This window comes from Neolamprologus multifasciatus, chromosome 3 (assembly GCF_963576455.1).
Source record: "Neolamprologus multifasciatus chromosome 3, fNeoMul1.2, whole genome shotgun sequence".
Classification (NCBI taxonomy): Eukaryota; Metazoa; Chordata; class Actinopteri; order Cichliformes; family Cichlidae; genus Neolamprologus; species Neolamprologus multifasciatus.
Genome location: NC_140441.1, coordinates 6,003,405 through 6,025,799, shown reverse-complemented (window position 1 = coordinate 6,025,799; position 22,395 = coordinate 6,003,405). Strand labels below are relative to the sequence as shown.

Sequence of the window (22,395 nt, the reverse complement as noted above, 5' to 3'; positions counted from 1 at the left end):
CTTAAAACTTCCAAAATGAACTAAATCTGTCCACCAGCTTTGAAACAACACCTGCTGTGACTTTATGTCAAGAAAAAAGAAACTCATGCTAAACTGGTTTTGGGCTGTACTTCACGTAATACCAGTTTGTACCAGAAGATGGAGCAGGGAGTCAGTGTAACCTTTATTTAATTAGGCAAAGAACACATTCGTATTCACAGTGGCAGCAAAGAAATGTTGGAAGTTAAAAACAGCAGCACACATCAGGACCATTTTAAAGATCACAGGTGATTACTTTTACTTAATTCAAATTCCTTCAAATCTTTGGCTCCTTCTTTCACTTTAGTGTATTTACTGTATCCTTGAAGTCCACGTGTTGTTTTTTAATGAATTCATTTTGATCCACATGTTCTGCAGCTGTTTTCCTGTTGATTTGAAGTTCATATTATGAAATCCTGATAATGTTAAAGCGTTACTTATATTTGATGAACTGTGTGTAAAGTTTGTCTTATTAAACAGTTTGGTGTGAAAAATGAAGAAATGGTCTCAGAACAAGTAGTTTGAGCCATGATTTCAGATTCAAACTAATTTAACTGTTTTCAGTGGTACATGTGGAGGTTTATCAGAGTAGGAGACTTGGCTGTTCTCCATTCACACAGAACAGGGTTCCTGAAGCTCATTAAAAACTCTGAAATTATCTTCAAGGACAAAAATAGAAAATTTTTCTCAAAAACGTGCTGTGGACATGACGTTTTTAGAGAGTGTGTTTAAGATGCATTGTGATTAACATCTCACACATTCCAATAAAGCAGATGTTCCTGCATTGCAACAGCGCTTTGCAGATGTGTTCTCCCCCGTGCCCGTGTGCACAACTCTCATGGAGCACCACTTTGAAACGCAGCTGATTGGCAGATTCCCTTGTCTGCAGAGTCCAAAGACAAAAATGGCCTTCTCCACTCTGTGTGGTTTGTACCAATTCGTCACACTTCCGTTTGGCTTGTTTGAAGCCCCGGCCATTTTTCAGCACCTCCTGTAGCGATAGCTGTGTCCTCACACTGCATATGCTGTTTCGTACCTGGATGATGTCGTCATTCATAGTGATACCTCGGTGGAGCATGTGCAGTGGTTGGTCACAGTCCCGGATTCCCTGAGGCAGGCAGGGCTGATGGCAAACCCGAAGAAATGTGTGGTTGGATGGAGGGAGGTACAGAGTTCTTTGGTACAATTTTGAGACCCCATTTGGAGGCTGATTACACCACAGCGACGTGATGAAGGCTGTCCCAATTTCAAATGCGGCCGGAAATGCGCCCTTCATTTCCCCGGACTTGAAGGGTGAGTCAGGTGTATCATTCGTGGCCCAACATATCCCAGAATTCATAGCGCAGCTTTGACTGTGGCTAATTTAAAAACAAAAAAATGGCAGATGGCAGAAGCGTGGTGGCCGAAGAGTAAACTTTTAAATGTAAGTATTGAATTTTTCAACCTCATCAGTTAACGCTGTCCATGCAGATATTATAGATTTGTAAATGATTACCTAACAATCTTGTCAACACAAAGTTCTTTATTGACATGCAGTGGGGAGAGGGGACACTTGGGCAGTGCATTTACTGCATATAATGTGTTATCAACCTTTTTATCTTTTCTCATTACCCACAGCTACATCCACTTCTGTTGGGCTTAGGCTACTCACTAGGGCTGGGTATCATCACTGATTTAATCGATTTGATTAAATTCAATTTTGACTCAGTAACTGTTTCAAAGAAACTGAGGATAAAACACAGAAAAACAACAAGCTAAGCGTTTTTCAATTTGGCATAATTTTAAAAAAATTATTAAACAGCAAAAATGAAGCTTTCTTTTGGTCGGAGAGGAACAAATGCTGCAGCTCAGAATCAGTGAGATGTTGACTTTCTGCCCCGACGGCGTGTCCGTGTTCATGTGGTCGGGTGAGAAAGACGACATGTCACTGATGCATTGGGTCCGCGCTTTGTGTTCACGTCTTTGTGTGGAATCTGTTCACCTGCTCTCATTTATTGTTTTAGCTGTTTGGTGGTCATTGAAATAGTTTTGTGAGCTTCCTGCGTTTCTGGCAAAATACATTTATATTTAGAAATCGATTCAGGATTTAATAAATCAATATCCCATTAATTATCGCGTTATTAATCGATAACGCGTTATCAATTGGTATTGCATCAGTATCGGATCCATTCTTGCCTGGTTAGATTGATTCTTTACTTTCATTTCTGCTCTTGTTTGCAATGCTGTTCATTTGGCAAAGACGAAACAGCCAGGTCGCCGGACTCGCTGCTCCCGTGTCAGCGAAGAGCAGGCAGACTTTGCTCCTCCTCCCACCCTATGTGTTCAGATGTTACGCTTTCATGTGACGTGACTTTGGGGGATTGTTAAGTTGTTTACATATTAGTTATATATTCACCAGTTGTTTTTGTTGTTGAGAATTTTAATTGTAATTGTTGTATTATAGTTTCTCAACAGTACTTGTTTCTGTCATGGTCCTCAGTCTGCCGACTCAGTGTTTTGTGTTTCTTTATGCTTTTGTTTATCCTGAGTATTCTGTTATGATTTGCCATTTGTTAGGTTTCTGTTCTGTGCCTACCCTGGTCCCACTTCTGTGTTCTGTCTGTCTATGGTGTCCCACTGTCTGCGTGTGAATCTGTCTGTTTAAGTTATGTGTCTCGTCTAGTTCTCTGTGTCTGTGAGTTTCCTGTTTTATTCTGAACGTCCCCATCTCATGTGAGTGAGTTCAGTTTACGTTTCCCCTGTCCCGTCGGCTCTGATTTCTCCCAGGTGTGTTGCCCTCCTGTCTCCCATCCCCTGATTACTGCTGTGTGTGTATTTAAGCCCTCTGTGTTCTCCTGCTTGTTGCCGGTTCGTCTGTGTTCCATGGTGTCCTGTTCCTCATCTGCGGCTCTCTGCCTCTCACCCTGTTTGGTATCATCTCAGGTTTGTTATTTAGTTTTCCCAGTTTAGGTTTCTTTAGTTTATTGTCCTCCCCCATTGCCGGTTTTGCCACTACTCCACTTTGTAAATAAACAGCACTAGCATTATCATCTACTGCTTGCATTTTGAGTCCTTTCTCCCTCCAACACCACACGGCTCGCCTCGGCAGCCGTGACACTGTCTTTTAATTTGTTAACTGGTTTGCATGCACTTTTTATTTTTCTAGATTTTTCTAAAAATTTAATTTGAAAAGAATTGATAACTGTAAACCACCACGGCAGACCCAATGGCATTTTCATGCTTTGCAGCATCATTCATTCTTACAAGTCATCTGGCTTGTAAGAATAAAGGCTTTGCACCCCTGATGATCCACCAGGACAAACTCAGCAGTGTGTGAGGAAGAGGAGGAGGAAGAGCCAGCAGCAGCTGACAGATGGAGAGAATAGACAGACTGTTCCCTGTTTGTGAAGGACTGCTAGAAAAGTTTAAAATAATTAATTGTCTGTCCTGAATCAGTCTTATTAGGTAATGTTAAAATAATTTGATCATCCCAGTGTTTTCAGTGTGGGAGAAAGTACTCAGGGCCTTCAAGTTACACACTATGAAAGGCAGCAACAAGTTTAATATTCAGAAACCTGAAGTATGTATCAGCAGCAGAATGGAGCTAAAAATAAATGTTTGTTTCAGTTCTATGAAGCTTTGAGTATTTAGCATTAGTAGCACTGCTGTGTTTGTTGAATAATATTGCTGTAATTGTTTATATGCATTATATATTTTGAGGTAAGTTGATTAGTAGTTGTTGGAGTGATTTTGGTCAAAGTTGTCATTGTTGTACTTAAATTTGTAAACCTTGTCTTAAACATCAGGTACATTCCATGTAAAGGTTCTGGTTTCCTTATTTAGTAAGGAATGTTTACTTCCTGCCACTTATGGGCTCACCTGTGCTTGTATATGGTGGACCGTTAAAGGGGTTAAACCAGCCAAGCTCCAGACACCAAGAACCACCAATGCCTGAGAGAATCAGCCACCGGCTGGGATTGTGGTGAGAGGAGATGGGCCTCCATATCTCGGGGGGCCTGAGATGTTCCCAGAGAGGTGTAGTCTAAGACCTTACCTGACATAGACACAGACGTACAGGCACAAACGTGCATTCCCACCCTCATGCACACATAAACAAATACTGGGCACTCACCCAATGTGGAGATAGACACAAATGGACAATCTACACCAGGGGCAATTCTAGGATCAGAGCTTCGGGGGTGCTGAGCAACCAGAGAGCTGCCCAACCAGGCAAGATAAACTTTACACGTCACGATGAAACTTCTTCCCTGTCTCTGTTAGTCCCTCCATCCTTAAATATCTCCAGTTGTCTCGAGTTCTCTATAACTGTCTCCTTGGTGCATTTAAACCCCTGTTCCTCCCTGTCCTCATTGTCTGTTGTCTTTTTCTCCGTTATCAGTCATCATAATTTTACCATCTCTGTGCAAGTCTGCAAATTTCTTTATTAAATCATAAGATAAATTCATCAAGTCTCTCTGTGCCTGGGTCCTCGTCTCAAAACATGACATCACTGTTTTATACATTTTAACATTTTTACACAATTTAATCCCCACATTTGTGAAAGAAAAACAAAATACTTTTTTGAAAAAATCTGTAACAAAATCATCAAATCTGATAAAGGTTATATAAATGCTGCAAATAAGAATGGATTGGAATAGAAAAAATACATATCCTAACCTTAATTACTGGGAAAGAATAATGAATGATGCTCATAGTGAGTAAGAAGTAAACTGACTGCATTTTTTGGACAGAGATTCACTTTTAATGTGTATGTGTAATATAATACATATACATAAAAAAAAAAAACACCCCCAAAACAGAATAAATTATTACAAATAAATTATTACAAAATATTAATAAAAATAACTATAATAATGGAGGCAACTTTGCCTGTGGTAGAATGTATAAAATGTATGAAAAAAAATCTTTACTGCAGATACTAATTTTACTAATTTAATAATACTAATTTTGTGTTGTAAGATTTATGAGTTTCATGCTTTCATAGTGGTACTTGGGAGAGCTTGACATTTTATCAGGTGGTCCACACTGTAAAAAGTTTGAGAAACACTGATAAGTGTCTGTGTGCTTTTGGAAAACATTTTAAGCTGCAGTACAGAATCTTTTGAAACCAGCTTAAAATATTTTTAGAATATAAACAGAGCATCTGCTTCTCTTTACAGTTCCTCACTCCACCAGGGCTGTTTGGCTCTTCCTGATAGTGTGCAAATGTGATGTACGTACTGCGGCAGTCATACAGACAAGTGGATGGTCCAAAAGTTGGCCGACCTATTACTGGCTGAGGTTTTAGTAGAGTTGTGGCTGAACCACATAAAATATATCATTAATTTTAATCTCCCCAATCAATTATAATGTTATGTTGGAATGTTGTTAAAGACGGTCAAAAATGTTTCAACCCAGTTGTTTTTTTTTAGCAGATTCTGTATAGCAGCTGTAATATAGGGAGAACACAACTTCCAGGTTTTTTCTCTTTGTCAGTTTAACAGTTTCTGTTTTGCCTGTCACTGTTCCCTGTCTGTTTTCTTACCTGGTTCTTACTTTTTCCTCACGTTCCCCTCTTTCCTCTCTCCCTCTTTGGACTGACAATCATACACAAATAGATTGTATACAATCAGATGAAAAATTACATTCATCCATCCATCCATTCGCTTCCGCTTCTCCTTTTCAGGAGCGCGGGGGGCGCTGGAGCCAATCCCAGCTGTCATAGGGCGAGAGGCGGGGTACACCCTGGACAGGTCGCCAGTCTGTCGCAGGGCCAACACACAGAGACAGACAACCATTCACGCTCACATTCACACCTAGTGGCAATTTGGATTTTCCAATTAACCTATCCCCACAAGCTGCATGTCTTTGGACGGTGGGAGGAAGCCGGAGTACCCGGAGGAAACCCACACAAACACGGGGAGAACATGCAAACTCCACACAGAAAGACTGATGTTGGAATTGAACTCAGGACCTTCTTGCTGTGCGGCAACAGTGCTAACCACCGTCCCACCGTGCTGCCCTTAAAATTACATTAATATAAAAAAATACTATTAAGATCACTAATGAAAAAGTCCTCTCTCAGTGTACTTTCAACCTAAAGGCAAATAAACAAACCACATGAACATCTAATAAAATATATAAATATTGAAACACTGATCCAACATTATTCCTGATTCACAGATCATTTGATTTTACACTTTGACCTGAATGTGGCTCCTGTTTTTGAAAAAACTCCCTTATATCCCTTATAAACCTGGCTGTCTCTCTGTACACAAACACACAAACACAAACACACACACACACACAACAGGAGTTATAAGGTTAATGGGCATTCAGTCAGTTAGCTAGTTAGTATCCATTTCTAACAGGACAGTGGTAACAACTTTGGGCTACGGACAATTTTAAGTTTTAGATTTTAAATAGTCTGTGTACATTTCAATGGGAGCAACAGGACAGTCAAATGTCACTGATTTTACTACAGAGCAGGACGGATTGTAGGGCAGCAAACATTGTGGGAAAACAAGTTTTCAACACTACAGGTTACCTGGGTGTAATGTTTTTCAGCTAAAAAGAAACATGGTCTGACTCCTACCTAACTATATAAAGAGTAACTGAAGGTTAAATGCAACTAATATGTCCTGTTTTAAGCCATGCACTTACACCTCCGCTCAGCTGCGTCTCAGCCACCATCGCTCTGGCAGAAAGGGGGCTAGAGCTAGAGTAGGGGAGAACTGGAACAAACCATTTTGGGAGGGAGGGGGGGGGGGGTTATCTATACTTTTGTTGTTAAAATGTTACGTCTCAACCAGAGGTGGGTCGAGTATCCAAAAGTTGTACTCAAGTAAGAGTATCATTACTTTAAAATATTATTACTCAAGTAAAAGTGAAAAGTAGTAGTCAAAAAAGTTACTCGAGTAAGAGTAAAAGTACTTGGTGAAAAGGCTACTCAAGTACTGAGTAAGTAACTGTTTGAAATGTCAGATTTATTTTATAAATAAATGCTATCAGACAAACAAAAATAAATAAATATACAAATTTTAGTATTTTCAAAAGGAATATATGTAAAAAGATTCATCAGCATGAACATCAGACAAGTTCAGGTTCTGTCACGACCGGGCAGCCAACACAAGGAAGACTCAGATGTAGACACCACACAGAGGCTCGGAGGAACAGTGTAAAACAAGATTTTATTTTGGCAAAATCACTAAATATGAACTAAAGCTGAGAGGCAAATGAATCTATCCTCTGGAATTGCTCAAACCTAACACTAACACGCGATGCTACAAACTCAGGGGACTAAGAAACTGAAAATTAACCCACACTATGGCAAGCAAGAAACTCAGAGTAACAAGATTCAATATTCAAGTGAGACACTATGAACAAGAGCTGAACTATGAAGTACTAAACTATCCATCCATCCATCTATTCACTGCGCTTATCCTTTTCAAAGTCGTGGAGGGTGCTGGAGCCTATCCCCGCTGTCATAGGGCGAGAGGCGGGGTACACCCTGGACAGGTCACCAGTTTGTTGCAGGGCTAACACAAAGAGACAGACAACCATTTGCGCTCACATTCACACCTACGGGCAATTTAGATTAATCAATCAACCTTTGGACTGTGGGAGGAAGCCGGAGTACCCGGAGAGAACCCACGCAAACACCGGTAGAACATGCAAACTCCACACAGAAAGACCCCGGCCTGATGGTGGAATTGAACTCAGGACCTTCTTGCTGTTCGGCTACAGTGCTAACCACCGTGCTGCCCCTAAACTATACTACAGTACTAAACTATATTAGAGCAATCTCAGTAATTCACTCAATTGTCACAAAACATGAAATCATGAGACAAGAGTCAGACTACGTGTGTTGTAGCAGAGTAGTTGCGGTCTGGGATGCGGGTCCTTCCTGCTGCTGCGAAGCCAGGGGCGGTCTGCTTGTCTCCACCCCAGGGAAAAGGGTAACATCTCCTGGGTCTAGGTGCTGTTTCCCCCTCTGGGGGCGAGGGTACCTGGACCTGGAGTATAGAGTATGTTTGGGGAGTGTGACACTGTGTGTAGAGCAGGGGCGATTTTAGCTCATTTTTGGGGTGTCTTCAGTGAGAGCCAAAACAAACGAACTCGTGTAACCTGAGGAAACGGTAAGTTTTCTCTAAATATCTTTTTAGCTGTGGTTAGCTGGATGTCAGTCTTTTTTTTTTTTGTCCCATCCCAATTAGCCATCAGAATTGTTGTCTTAAGGCCTAGAAAGCTGCCAAGCGGATTTATTTTACCAAGTGGATCATCATGGCCTTGCCATATTGGTCCATTTGATTGACCTTTATTATAATTATGTATTTATTTTATTTTCGGTTGCTACAAACAGTAGCCATGTCCAAACAGTACAAAGATGTCTGGCAGGTGGAATAAAACCATGAGCTCAGTTCCTTAGTCTGGCTACATAAAAACTCTGGGATTTTACAGGTCTGGTTAAAAACTGTTGAAAACTGCTCAGCAGTGGAGGAGTTAAAAACGCAACCAAGGCCAAGCAGCAGCGTGAGGTTTAACTGAGGTACAGGCAAGAGGAACTTCAAACATCACAGGACTGTGGTCAGAAAACACAGCATCACAAATCTCTACATTAAAAACAGAAAAACCATGAGATAAAACAAGATCAAGTGTGTGTGTCCACGTTCATGTGTGGGACAGGTCACACATTGCACCAGATTAAAAGAATCAACAAGGCTTAAAAAGCCCTTTGCCATGGGCATATCAGGACAACACACATGAATATTAAAATCCCCAAAAATAAGAACACAGTCATATTTTGGCATGTATTCAGCCAAGAAGTCAACAAAGTCCTTCACAAAGTACTTATTGTATTATGTATTTAATTTTATATGTTATAGAAGTGACAGATTTATAAAGCGAGGCAAATTATTGTGATGTCACAATTGCAGGATGATCTACTAACAGTGTGCTTTAATCTCTCTATGAAGAAGCAACTTCAGTTCGGTAAAAATCAGCTTTCTGCTGAGAGCAGCACCAATTAGTGGCTCAACAATACAGAGTAAGCTCTTGATTCATGCAAGTGTTTCTCTCTGAAAACAGCAGGGAAATTGGGATAAATAAGAGGAGGCTGAAGGAGAATCAAAAGGCTTTTAATATCAGAAATAACTGTTCTGAAAGAAATCACTGAGCACTGTGCAAAGTGTTCTGAGGATTAGGACTCGGGTACAGATTTATCGAGAGGAGAGAGGCATCAATAAAAAACTGTTTCATCCTTTAAACCTAAACTCTGTGAACAGCTGACTGTTCGATGTGCTAAAGAACAGAAAACATTATTTCCCATCAGACCATGAGCAACAGTCAGGCATGTAACACAGTAACACTTTTATTTTTTCACATATTCAGCAGAGAGAGTTAGCTGTGTGCACTACATAAAAATAAGCATAATTCATTTCTGCTTGGTTTCACATAAACTGTATTATTAAGGAAAAATAAGTGGGGCTCACCTCAAAACAATCAGTATAAGGACTGACTGGAGAGTTTTAGGACAGAGCCAAACTTTTGGAACTGAAATAACAACTTTGAGCGGATCAGAAACTTGTTTTGATAACATTTCCCCCTAAAACAATAAACTGTCCTCACTATCACAACCACAGCAGGAACAAGACAGGATTCTGTGGTAGATTTTTTGCAATTTGTAGTAAATTGTGTGCCACAGACTTTGTAATTTACATTTGTGTCACTCATTTAAATCTTCTTCTCCTGAAAGTGAAACGCTTACATGTCAAAACTTCAGTCACAAACTGACACTGAGTCACTTCAGTAAATCCAGCAGCTTTTTAACATCAAAAGACGTCTTTGAGCTGCTGCAGATGTTAGTAAATCTGACCCTAAAGGTTCCTTCTTTTTTAAAATTCAAACTTTGTAATGAAAGGATATTTTTAACAGGCTGTTCTCGTTTATATGACCTCCATAAAACAATAGGGTTAGAACACATTGTGACGAAGTAAGATGTTTGTTTTGTAGTCCATCTTCTGCACAATGTAGTTTCAACAGGCGGACATCCGGGGTCACATCGTTATAGAGAGACGAGTGTAAGGCTGTTCAAATTCTCAGCATCGCTCCTCTCTTTCCCTGAGTCCTTAGCAAATCTCCTCCCCACGATGACGTTTTCATCGAGGCCAAGGAAAAGAGTTTAGGAAAAGGAGATAGGCGCTACTTTTGAAATAACACCCCACTTGGTTACCTTCTGAAGCTCGGTCACGTGACCGCGCAGCAACAAATCACAGCAGAGCCGGAATAGGAGGCGGAGCAAAGTGTGTGTGCAGGAGAGGAGAGTCGAGCAGAGAGAGCTGCTTTTTCATGAAACGGGAGTAAAGTAGTGAACTTACAGGAACATATACCACTACCAACGTTTGGATCGATATCTGCATCGATCTGCCCACCCTTGTCTCCTGGATCGTAGCTGAGATCAGCGCCAACCACGTGGGTCTCTGCTCCCTGATCTGTTTCCTGTGTTTGGAAAGACTTCCAGCTTCATCACGGTTCTTCTCTCGGTTTGTGGGCTCGTCTAAAGGTAAGCACCGAGCTAACTTTAATGTGGGTTTAGTTTATGTTGAGTTTAGCTCTGTTGAGAATAATAGATTGTTTGGTATACACTGGAGTTAGACAGACTGTAGAGTTTGTGATTGCTTGCAACATTATGATATGGCGGTTGCTAGGGGGAAAGAATACATAAAGAAAAATAGTCTTGGAATATGAACAAAAGGATGGGGTGCAGGCAAGGCTCTAGAGTGTGACCAAATTGGTCGCAAATGCGACCAAATTTTTCAATTGTCCGACTAAAAATATATTTGGTCGCACCACAACAAAAAAAAAAATCTCTGCAACTCTCCCTGTTGTCAACAACAGACACACGTTATGCCTCTATCGTGGACTAAACCAATCAGAGATAGTCAGGGGCGGGACCTCTCTGATTGGCCGTGGTCCAGTTGAAAGTGCAGGTGGAGAGAGGGAGGTGAGTAGTTTGAATAAAGCGATATCGACTCATTAAATCCTGAATTGACTTTTAAATATAAATGTGTTTTGCCAGAAACGCCAGATTCTCAGGTTAAAGCTCACAAAACTATTTCAACAACCACCAAACATTAAGTGAGAGCAGGATTCCACACAAATATGTAAACACACACGCGACGCATCAGAATCAGCTTTGTCTCTTCGGTCAAAGGAGCTTGCAAAGAAAAGCGTCTGGACTTCTATAAGTCTCTTGAAGACGTTTCACCTCTCATCCGAGAAGCTTCTTCAGTTCTTTGTCTTTCTCGGCTTTCTCGTCGGGTGAGAAAGCCGTCGGGTCAGCTCTGTGTTTATGTCTCCAACCAAAATTGACCGAGCCAGCAGCAAAAGAAGCAGCAAACTACGCTTCACATTTGATAAATGTCATCATGAATTCCCTCTGACCTTTGCTGTTTTGCTTCCACCACGATAAAAATCACACTTCATGCACAGCTCTCTCTCTCTCTCTCTCTCTCTCTCTCTCTCTCTGTCAAGGGCGTAGATTTGGCATGGATGGAAGGGACATGTCCCCACCAATATCCAGCGATTATTGAATTGTCCCCACCAATAATTTGATCTCTTCGAGTAAAGAAAAACAAACCGATAGAAAGGAAAAAACGATCTGTCAACATCTCATTCACCCAGCGGTGCAGAAAAAGTTAAATTACGTTCTCTACTGGAGTCCTACCTCATGTGACAAATATGGCATTGGCCATATTTGTCACAACATGAACGGCTCCCTGTGCCTTTCATGTTGTGCCTTTCACAACATGAAAGGCACAACATGAAAGGCACAGGGAGCCTTTCATGTTGTGAAAGGCTCCCTGTGCCTTTCAGGGAGCTCTGTTTAGTTTTAGCAGCTGCAAACCTGCACTTCGAGGAGGAGAGGAAGACGGCAGCAACAAGGAAGAACCTGGATATAAGAAAGTATTTTTCAAAGAAACCTGTAAGTCACTTAAAGCCAAGTTCACTCATAAAATGTGTCCATCATAATAACGTTACAGGCTATGCTAGGCTTTAGCCCGCATCAGTCTAAAATTGTAACCATGAATAACGTGTTTTGTAAACTAACTGCACAACAGGCAGCACTATTAGTTCTCTCAGTCTCAGAGCAGCATTTCTAATTTTGATTGAAACTGTCAGAGAAAACGGCAGCCTCGAGCGAGCCAGGATATTAGTTTACAGAGGCTGTTAGAATTATATGTCTAACGTTAAATGTTGGTGACACAATAATTTCATCCTAATGGCACTGACATATTCATAGGGTTAATTTTTGAGACAAATATCATGAGGTAGACATGATTTTGCAAATATTCCACCTTGTAGTGCAGTTTGCACAAATTGTTTTAAAAAGGCACTCATCCTACAAACATTACTGACGAGTCAAGATCTGCACAAATTTACAGAAACACTGAACAGCTGCACATTTTATTCTTATTGTCATGTATGTCCTATTTGTTAGGTGACAGTGACGCTCTGCCATGTTGTAGCTCAGACAGAGGTGAGGAGGCGAGGTCACGGGTGACTGACTGATGATTTGGTGCTATAGATTAACTAGTATTTATCATCATAACAATTGTTAGGCTGCTGATGTAAATTGATTCATTAGTGTATATTTGACAAAGAATCTGAATTGACACGTCTCACTTTTTATATGGCACGAATCAATGTGTTATTTTATCAGGTAGCAATATGTCCTAGTGCAGTCAGAGGGGAAGAGCCAGGGCCAAAGGTGAGGCACAAGCACAGAATAATAATTTTAATCTGAGGATAAAACGCATGTACTGGGGCTGAAAGAAGCGTCAGTGCTCTCAGAAGACTAAAAAGATGGCTAAGGTTAACAATGACTCAAATGAGATTAAACAATGCTGCTGTGTGCCATGTCCACCAGGAGAGACTGGACAGTATAGATGTAAAACAAATATGCCAGCAGGTTATCTCAGTTAACAAGAGGAGAAGGCATGTGTTTGGCTCCTTCACGTAGTGGACATTGAGCTATTGTGTGGGTCACCAGTAGCCCATGTCTGTTGCTGTAACAGTAGTTCATGTTGAGAATAAAACATCCCAACTCACTGATTTGATCGGGGCAATAGTGTGGCTAAAATGTTGCATCATTTTGCTGAGACATCTTTCACTTTGTGGTAATCTTAGATGAGTAGTTTTATGGACAAAAACCACCAGGTCATTCAGTTTTCCCTTAGTGCTAATATATAAGAGATGTTGGTGTACTATAACTGAAGTAATGTTGTTAAGTCCTTAAAGTCATATTCTTTTATTTTCATTGACTGTATTTGAAGCTATCTATAATGAAACGGTGTGGCTCTATGCCCCCCACCCCTTGGGGGGGCACAGAGCCAAAGACTAGAAAATATGGTGAAGCAAATCTTCCCTTTGGCTTCACTTGCACAAGTGCCAAGGTAGGTCTCCCCTGCAGAATTGGTCTTTCCTTCGTCGGGAGCAAACGCACGGACAAACAGTATCCCACAGTTGTTTATGTGTTTAAACCCTCCTCATAGAAAGTACATCTAGACTTTAGGATAGGTTGCTCCACTTGCTGTGTTGAAATAAGATCAAATTTCATTTTGAGGGTCTAACGTTCTTTAAGGATGCTTTCTGATGGTAAGTGACTGTAGTTTATATCTAGCTGCAAAATATCATCTAATAGCTGTTTCAAGTGCTCAGTGTCAGCTTTTTTTCTTGCTGCTGAAAATGAGATAATTTGGCCCCGAAGATAGGCTTTCAGTGACTCCCATATGACTGAAAAAGACATCCCAGGGGTCTGGTTTCGTTCAAGAAAGTCTCTAATCTCAGATTTTCAAACAATTCGTGAATGCTTCGTTAGAGAGTAAAAGAGGATTAAAACTCCAGGCACAGTATATGCGATTGGCACCAGGGATGTGCATTCTCATCACTAAGGGAGCATGGTCTTAAATAACAATAGATTGATAATCGCAAGTTTCAACCAGTGGAAGAGCATGTTTATCAATAAAAAAAATAATCTATCCGAGAGAATGTTTTGTGGACAGGAGAGTAGTAGGAGTATGCCCTTGATGAAAGCGCCAAATGTCAACAACGCCGTGGGATTGGAGAAAGCATGTAATAATTTCAGTCAGGAGGGGAACTTCACCTGGCAGTTTAACTTGGTAAGATGATCCAGAGAAGGATCCAGAAACTCCTTACTCTCGCCCCTAAAAGATATGCGCAGTATCTCTGGAAACATTATTCCGTAGCGGACATCTTGACACCCTCAAAGCAGGTTTCTCACGTCGTTAAAAGTGGAGCCAGCTTTGGCAATGCTCGCAGTGTAATCAGGGAAGATGGCCACAGGGTTCCCCTTGTATTGCAACTGACCCCGCTCCCGGGCCTGCCGTAGCACATTGACGCACTCTTGGTAGTAATGGAGTTTGGTGATCATAACTTGAGGTTTCCCGTTAGATCTTCTGGGAGCAAGGTCTCTATGTGAGCGGTCCACCAGGATTTCTTTATCCAGTTGCAGAACATCTTTCAATAGAGTAGAAACTGAGCTGGTCGAGCTGGAACCGGCATCCTCCACAACAGCCACAATACGAATATTGCACCTCCGCATTCTTGACTCCATATCTCCATTCTTTTCTTTTAAGCTAGCCAGCTCAGTCTGTAATCCTGCAGCCGTCTCTTGGAGGCTGACAACCTTGTCCGACCATGATGATAAACCCTCTTTCAGGTCGCTAATAGCGGACTTGACGTTGTTAATTTCTGAGCGGACTGCTGCTGTGTTGTTAGCTATCTCCGTCTTAACTTCTCTTAGTTTGTACTTGAGGGAGTCGAAATCCTCTGCAAGCGGACTTGTTAGTTCTGACCTGATAATCGTGGAGATATCATCCTTCAGAGAGGAGAGGATGTCCAATTTCAGACCTTCATACTCCATCGCGATTCCTGACTGTGAGCTAGGCGATGAGCTCCCACTTGCTTAAGAATAAGGCCCTCGGGCCGGTATACTTATATTTCCAGAGTTTAGATGCCATTCCGGTTGTAACCACCTGTCCATTTTTCCCCGTTGGTCACAGGTGTTACGGGAAGTGATAGTTCATTTAAATTAGCCTTTAAAAGGGGCTTGGAATTGTTAAAATATAAGCTAGACAGGCGTGAGCCCATTCATTCACCAGCCACACACATTTCACACAACCCTAATGTCCTATTAGATAATAGGTTTATTCCCATGTAACCAGTTGTATGTCATGGTAAAGTCTCCCTCACACATTTGAATTTGAATGTATTTGTTTAAAAGAGACAGTGCAGTTTGACATAGTCCAAGTACAAAACATGAAACTGATGTAACGGACGTAAGTTTATAGCTATTACTAATTTTCAACAATTGTCCCTTGTTGGGCTTACAATCAAAATAAATACATTTTACCATAAAACAAACTTTTTCATGAAGCCAAAATACATCGTAAATACAACTACAATTAATAGACAAAAATTAAAAAAAAATCATTAGTTAAAATGACTACATCTCTGATTTCCCTTTAACCATATTTTAACCTTCAATGGAAAGGATCTGATGTCCAGATTACAAGCCTTTATGGAAAATGCCGACTGACCAAATTTAGATCTGCGATATGATATCTTGCAGTTTCTGTTCACCATGCTTCTAGTAATACGATTATTATCTTGTCTCTGGATGTGTCTATTAACACACTCCCGGGCCATCCTATTTATACATTTAAAGACTAATTTAAGAAAACACAAATGATTAAAACTCTTAAAACTAAGTAGATTATATTTCTCTAAAATGTGACAATGATGCCAGGGCTGCACAATTTTGCATAAAATGAAAATCACGATTTTTTTGCTTAGAATTGAGATCACGATTCTCTCACGATTTTCTTTTCAAATGTAAATATTTATTGCACTTATTAACTGCACATCAACTTCCTAACAGTTGAGACTGAACATAAAAACAATTAATGTCTCAATTGTCTACTCTTACCTACAAAACCTTAAAATACTTCTAACAATAACATTTTGAACAGTATTCTTTCCATGTGTAAGGTGATGAAAGAGGTACGTATTAGGTATGTTTCTTAAAATTTAAACCGCAATTATTAACAAAATATAACGCTTAGTTCGGCTGGACCATAAGTCTGTCATTGCCGTGAAATGTTGTACTGCTTGTAATTCCATCTCCACCCTTGCCCGACACTGCGTGTATAGAGCAGGTAGTGCAACATTTGAAAAATAGTTGCAGGACGGCACTGTGTAGCATTTGTCTAGGGTGTTGATCATTTTCCTAAATCCCTCGTTTTGCACAGTGTTGATGGGAGCCATATCTTTAGCCAGGTGATAAGTGATAGCCTCCATAATTTCTTTGTGCCTGGGGGAGTTTGACGGGTATGGGGAAGTGCTGTATAAGGTTCCCGTTATTGATGTTTGGGCGGTTGACCAGAACGGATTTTCTCCTGTCACTTTCTTGGCCTTAACAGCTTCGTCATATTGCACTTTATGGTGACGTTTAAGGTGGTTATACAAATTCGTCGTGTTAGCTTGCGGTGCTGCTACTATGGCAAAACACAGCTTGCAAATTATATCTTTTTGACTCTCATCATCTTCTTTGAAACCAAAAAACTTCCACACGTAGGAATGAGTACCTTTTCTTGGAATTAATGTTACAGTGGGGTTGTCATTCTCACCACCATCAGCGAGCTTTTCCTCTGCACTTATTGTAGTTTCTCCCCTCCGGCAGTTTCTCTCACGTGCTCTCCGTTATTTTTTCCCCTTCCAGCTGGCTTCTGTATCACGTGGTATGAGGCTCCGCCCTTGTCATTTGTTGAGCAAGATGAGTTAGTGCTTGTTTTCATGCAGATAGGGGCTGTGTCCGAATTCAGGAGAAGGATGCTTAAAATGCCGTATTTCGATGCAATGACGTCACGGAGATGTGACAAGGGTTGTCCGAATTCAAAGAGTACTCAAATTGTGGTGACAAATGCATCCTACTTTTCCCCAAATTTTAAGGATGGGTCTGATGTATCCTTCGTGTCCTTTTATATCCCGGGATTCATTGCGGGTCATAGAGGAGATTTCTTTAAGAACCTTTTCTTGGAATTAATGTTACAGTGGGTTGTCATTCTCACCGCCCACAGCGAGCTTTTCCTCTGCACTCATTGTGTAGGCAGGCAGTTTCTCTCACGTGCTCTCCGTTGTTTTTTCCCTGCCAGCTGGCTTCTGTATCACGTGGTATAAGGCTCTGGCCTTGTCATTTGTTGAGCATGAAGAGTGAGCGCTTGTTTTCATGCAGATTATGTCCCGGATCAAAACGCGATACAATCGTCATCTTTTTTTTTTTTTTCTTACATCGTTGTCATTTGGAAATGAGATTGCACATAAGTATGAATTGAGATTGCGATTTTCTAGCATTTAATTGTGCAGCCCTAAATGATGCCATCGAACAGATTTGACATACGACACAGACCTTCAAAATAAAACAGGAAACATGAGAAGCAGACATGACAATACAAACTTGACAACATAAGACACGCAGCGAAAACACAAAGGGTGAGGGAAACTTAAATACAGGGGAAGAAAATAAAAGAGAAATCTAATAACCAAATGAACTTTGCTAACCTAAAGAACTTAAACATAAACCATAAACATCAAAAATGAAGTAGAACTCAAAACACTGGTTCAAAAGAACCAGGAACGTGACAAATGCATAGATAACTGAGCTGCTGAGGTAGGTATATAGTGCTGAATTAACTCAAAACAATTCAGATTAGCCTTGACCATCTTAGCAATCTCCTTTACATGCTTGTCCAATTTAAGATGTAAATCAAAAATTATTCCTAAAAACTTAAAATCTTTGGCCTTCTTCGTTCCTTACCTGGATTTTAAACTCATCATTTATCTGATCATCAGGAAGAAGAAACTAAGAATCTGTTAGTCTCACTCATTTAAACCCTCTGCTGCATTCTGTTCACCCTGCTATCATTCAATCATCTTTCCTAAGATAATATTATTCCACTAGTTCATATATCGCTTCTCATCTCACTAAGTGAACCGAACAAGATGATAAAATCAGAAACACTTAAAATACCATCTGGTATTCATGAGCTTCATTGCATGTATGTGTATGTGTTAGTGGGAATAAAACATTCTGTGCTTATGTATGTCGTTTTAATTACTTTACCCCTTTTTCTGAAACAAATCTCTGTTTACTACACCTTCTTGTTTCAGAAACATCTAAAGAAGAAAGTCTCTATTGTAGTCAGGCACAGCTAAATTCTGCTTGTGAGTTAACCTAGCCAACCACACTGTGTGTTGTTGACACCTTCAACATGTACCCCCTCGTGATGTGTGCCACTTTCTCTATGTCCTCTATTTGTACCAGCATATGGAGAACCACAATAGCCACACACATCGAAATAAAGAATTCTTAGATGCTTAGATGATGAATTGTAGAATAAATCCTCCATTTGTAAAATAAATTTAGAATTCCACATTAACAAAGTGAGTTTCAAAATGTTTCGAAATTACCATCCTAGGGGAGCTAGGATGGTAATGAGGTACTTGAAATGTTGTAGGTGGCTGAGTTTAAACTGCTACCATTGAGATTGATCGGGACTCCATCTTTGTGGACTATGGAAGTCCATATATACAGGGTGTAGCATCCCCTGGGTATAGGCGGTGATATGCAGGGGGTCAGGGGTTTTTCCCTTTCAAGTTCTTGTAGGCAACTGATGACTTTCTTTTTGTAGTTGCTTCTGGGGTTTCACCTTGAAGCTTCATAGGCATTGTTGTCACTGAGGAGTTTAGTCATGTTTATTTGCTCTGCTTCTTTTTGTCAGGGATAAAATACATATATATACACTTTTTGTGTCCCAGCTGAGTAACAGGAGGAGAAGAGTGGTGGTGCAGCAGAGGAACAATTTCAGCCATTTGGACTCAGCTAAGCCACTACAGAGGAAACAATGACTTCAACACAAAAGGTGAGAAAAACATCACAGTTACACTGTTATTGAAACTGCGTGTACAGCTGGTTGGTTTTTAAAAACCCGTTAACAGCAGCTTTATCTTTTCCATCCTGGGTTCCTCCATATATACAGAATCTACATTCACAACCAAAAACCACAGAAGTTACAAGAAAATACAAAGATCATATATTCTCTACACACATTGAAATAACAATATCATCAGTTAAACTCAAATTTTTTCTGAAGTAAAAGAGTTTCTCTGCTGATCGATATTTCTTCAATAATGCCATTTTCAATACAACTCTCATTGTAATGTGATTGTGATGGACCGAGCAGTGAAGGAAACTTAGGCACAGGTTAAAGTCCAAAAAATTGATTTTTTTATTTAACCCAAAAAAACATAATTGGTTAAATATTGCAAAAAGAATCAAAATCTTGGGCCCATAAAAGAGGTCAAAATAACAAAACTCTACTCAAAGTTGACAACACTACTGATAACTCAAACAAATTGACCTAACTTAACGAGACAAAGGGGAAATCAAAGGGCTGATCAAAGGGCTGATCAGTCCACAAAAACAGGAGAAGGGGTAAAGCACACAAAACCTAACTAAACCTAACATAATGAACTCCAATTCCCCCAATGGTCCTGAGTTATGGCATGAACCAATTTGCAGTCTTCCTTTAAAGCTCGCTCTGCCCCTTTTCCACCTCTTGGCTCCTTAATCAAGGGACTGGAACAGCTGCAACTAAGGTAACTCAGAAAACAAAAGATTAAGCATACATAACAGTGTAAACTAAAATGTGCGCACTTATTTTAGAATGCAGTGTTATGTGGATATGTGAATGAATTCTAAACCAAAACCGGTTATTTATTGTCCTGTAAATTAATTCCTATATTTAAAGAAAGACAAATGTGAATGAAATGTTACTTATAAGCCTCTACACTAACATGGTGGGTATTACCACTGTGTGGCTGTAAGTGCAGCCATCACAGTTATACTATCACCAGAAGGTGGTGGAAACACACCAACAATGTGTTCTCACATTGAATTCCACCAATGGAGGGAGTTTCAGTTTGTACCACGACTGCATTTCACTCACTGCCTCTGTTTGTATCTCTGTCACTGCAGGACCAACATGGAGCAAGAAGTCAGCGCTCTCAGGAGGCCGACAAACCTCACAGAAGAAAGGGAGAGAAAACCTACAACTGTGACCTGTGTGGAAAGTCTTTTACCCTGGCACAAAGCCTAAAAAAACACAAAGTCATCCACAGTGGAGTTAAACCTTACAGCTGTGAGTTGTGTGGAAAGTCTTTTGCCCAGGCTGGACACTTAAAAACTCACCAACTCATCCACAGTGGAGTTAAAGCGTACAGCTGTAACTTGTGTGGAAAGTCTTTTGCCCAGGCTGGAAACTTAAAAACACACCAACTCATCCACAGTGGATTTAAAGCGTACAACTGTGACCTGTGTGGAAAATCTTTTACCCTGGCTCAAAGCCTAAAAAAACACCAAGTCATCCACAGTGGAGTTAAACCTTACAGCTGTGACTTGTGTGGAAAGTCTTTTACCCTTGCTGGACACTTAAAAACCCACCAACTCATCCACATTGGATTTAAAGCATACAACTGTGACCTGTGTGGAAAGTCTTTTACCCTGGCTCAAAGCCTAAAAAAACACCAAGTCATCCACAGTGGAGTTAAAGCTTACAGCTGTGAGTTGTGTGGAAAGTCTTTTACCCAGGCCGGAGACTTAAAAACTCACCAACTCATCCACATTGGATTTAAAGCGTACAACTGTGACCTGTGTGGAAAGTCTTTTACCCTGGCTGGAAACTTAAAAACTCACCAACTCATCCACATTGGATTTAAAGCATACAACTGTGACCTGTGTGGAAAGTCTTTTACCCTGGCTCAAAGCCTAAAAAAACACCAACTCATCCACAGTGGAGTTAAAGCTTACAGCTGTGAGTTGTGTGGAAAGTCTTTTACTCAGGCTGGACACTTAAAAACTCACCAACTCATCCACAGTGGAGTTAAAGCATACAGTTGTGACTTGTGTGGAAAGTCTTTTACCCAGGCTGGAGACTTAAAAACTCACCAACTCATCCACAGTGGAGTTAAAGCTTACAGTTGTGACTTGTGTGGAAAGTCTTTTACCCTGGCTCGAAGCCTAAAAACACACCAAGTCATCCACAGTGGATTTAAAGCGTACCACTGTGACCTGTGTGGAAAATCTTTTACCCTGGCTCAAAGCCTAAAAAGACACCAAGTCATCCACAGTGGAGTTAAACCATACAGCTGTGACTTGTGTGGAAAGTCTTTTACCCAGGCTGCACACTTAAAAAAACACCAAATCATCCACAGTGGATTTAAAGCACACAGCTGTGAGTTGTGTGGAAAGGCTTTTGCTCTAAATAGTGACTTACAGAGGCATCTAGTTACCCACTCTGGAATTAAGGCGTACAGCTGCGACTTTTGTGGAAAAAGTTTCAGCGACAAACGGTACCGAAACATTCACCTACGGATTCACACTGGAAATGATGTTTCCCGCTCTGATCAGTGTGGGAAACTGTTTGCAACAGGTGCAAAGTTACGACGACACATGTTTAGCCACACTGAGGAGAGACCTTATAAATGTGACCTGTGTGAGAAGACTTTTAAATCTCCACATCAGCTGAATAAACACCAACAGATCCACACCGGAAAGTAACTCTACAAGTGCAGTTACTGTGAGGATGTATTGATTTTTTTATCTTGTAATTTTAACCTGATTATTTGGAACAAGTCTGATCAGTAAACTTATGGAGTTATACTGAATGAACTGTTTGGAAAAATGAAGACTCATTTTCTCTCAGTAAGCTGAGTGTTGTAATGTAAACAGTAAAATGTAATTGGACGTTGGCAGAGATGCTCTTTATTTCAGGCGACGTTCAGGATAAAAACGTTGAAGGAATTCCCTGACTTACAATGTCTTTGTTTAGAAGCAGAGCGACGCACATGGACCCAGTTCTCAACCCTGTCGTCACTGTGGTGGTGGGAAAGAGTTTCTCTGTGATCTTTGTAGAAAAACTAACAATCATCAACGGGACCAAAAAACACATCGACGTAGACACACTGGAGACAAAATGAACTACTGCAAAGAAAGTGGGAGAGGCTTCCACACACCAAGTACATTAAAAATACATGAACTCTTCCACAGTGGGGTCAAAAAGCACATCTGTGACCAGTGTGGGTCATCCTTCCCCACTGCACGTGAGCTTAAAGAAAAAGCATAAGCGAATCCACACAGGAGAGACACCATACAAGTGCAGACACTGTGACAAAAGCTTCTCACAATCAGGTCATCATAACAAACATGAAGGTACACACATGGAAGTGAACTTCAGCTGTGACCAGTGTGACAAGAGCTTC

At 40.6% G+C, this 22,395-nt stretch overlaps 2 protein-coding genes and 1 long non-coding RNA gene across 7 annotated transcripts in view; 2 read left to right on the top strand and 1 right to left on the bottom strand.

The window, feature by feature from the left end:
* The window catches only part of LOC146521272 (uncharacterized), a 34,182-nt gene extending 12,297 nt beyond the window's left edge, over positions 1–21,885 (top strand). Inside the window, exons 1-4 of one of the 5 annotated variants that reach the window (XM_085154993.1) lie at positions 9,963–10,558; positions 11,530–11,980; positions 18,895–18,998; positions 20,114–21,885. In XM_085154993.1, coding sequence (XP_085011119.1) covers positions 18,981–18,998; positions 20,114–21,694 — 1,599 coding nt within the window. In that variant the 5' untranslated portion in view covers positions 9,963–10,558; positions 11,530–11,980; positions 18,895–18,980 and the 3' untranslated portion in view covers positions 21,695–21,885. The other 4 variants (XM_085154990.1, XM_085154994.1, XM_085154991.1 and 1 more) reach the window with 4 other exon arrangements.
* LOC146521260 (polymeric immunoglobulin receptor-like) overlaps positions 1–22,395 on the bottom strand; it is a 525,395-nt gene that overhangs the window by 283,173 nt on the left and 219,827 nt on the right. The window lies entirely within an intron of this gene.
* Positions 1–22,395, top strand: part of LOC146521270 (uncharacterized) — a 244,406-nt gene that overhangs the window by 182,531 nt on the left and 39,480 nt on the right. The window lies entirely within an intron of this gene.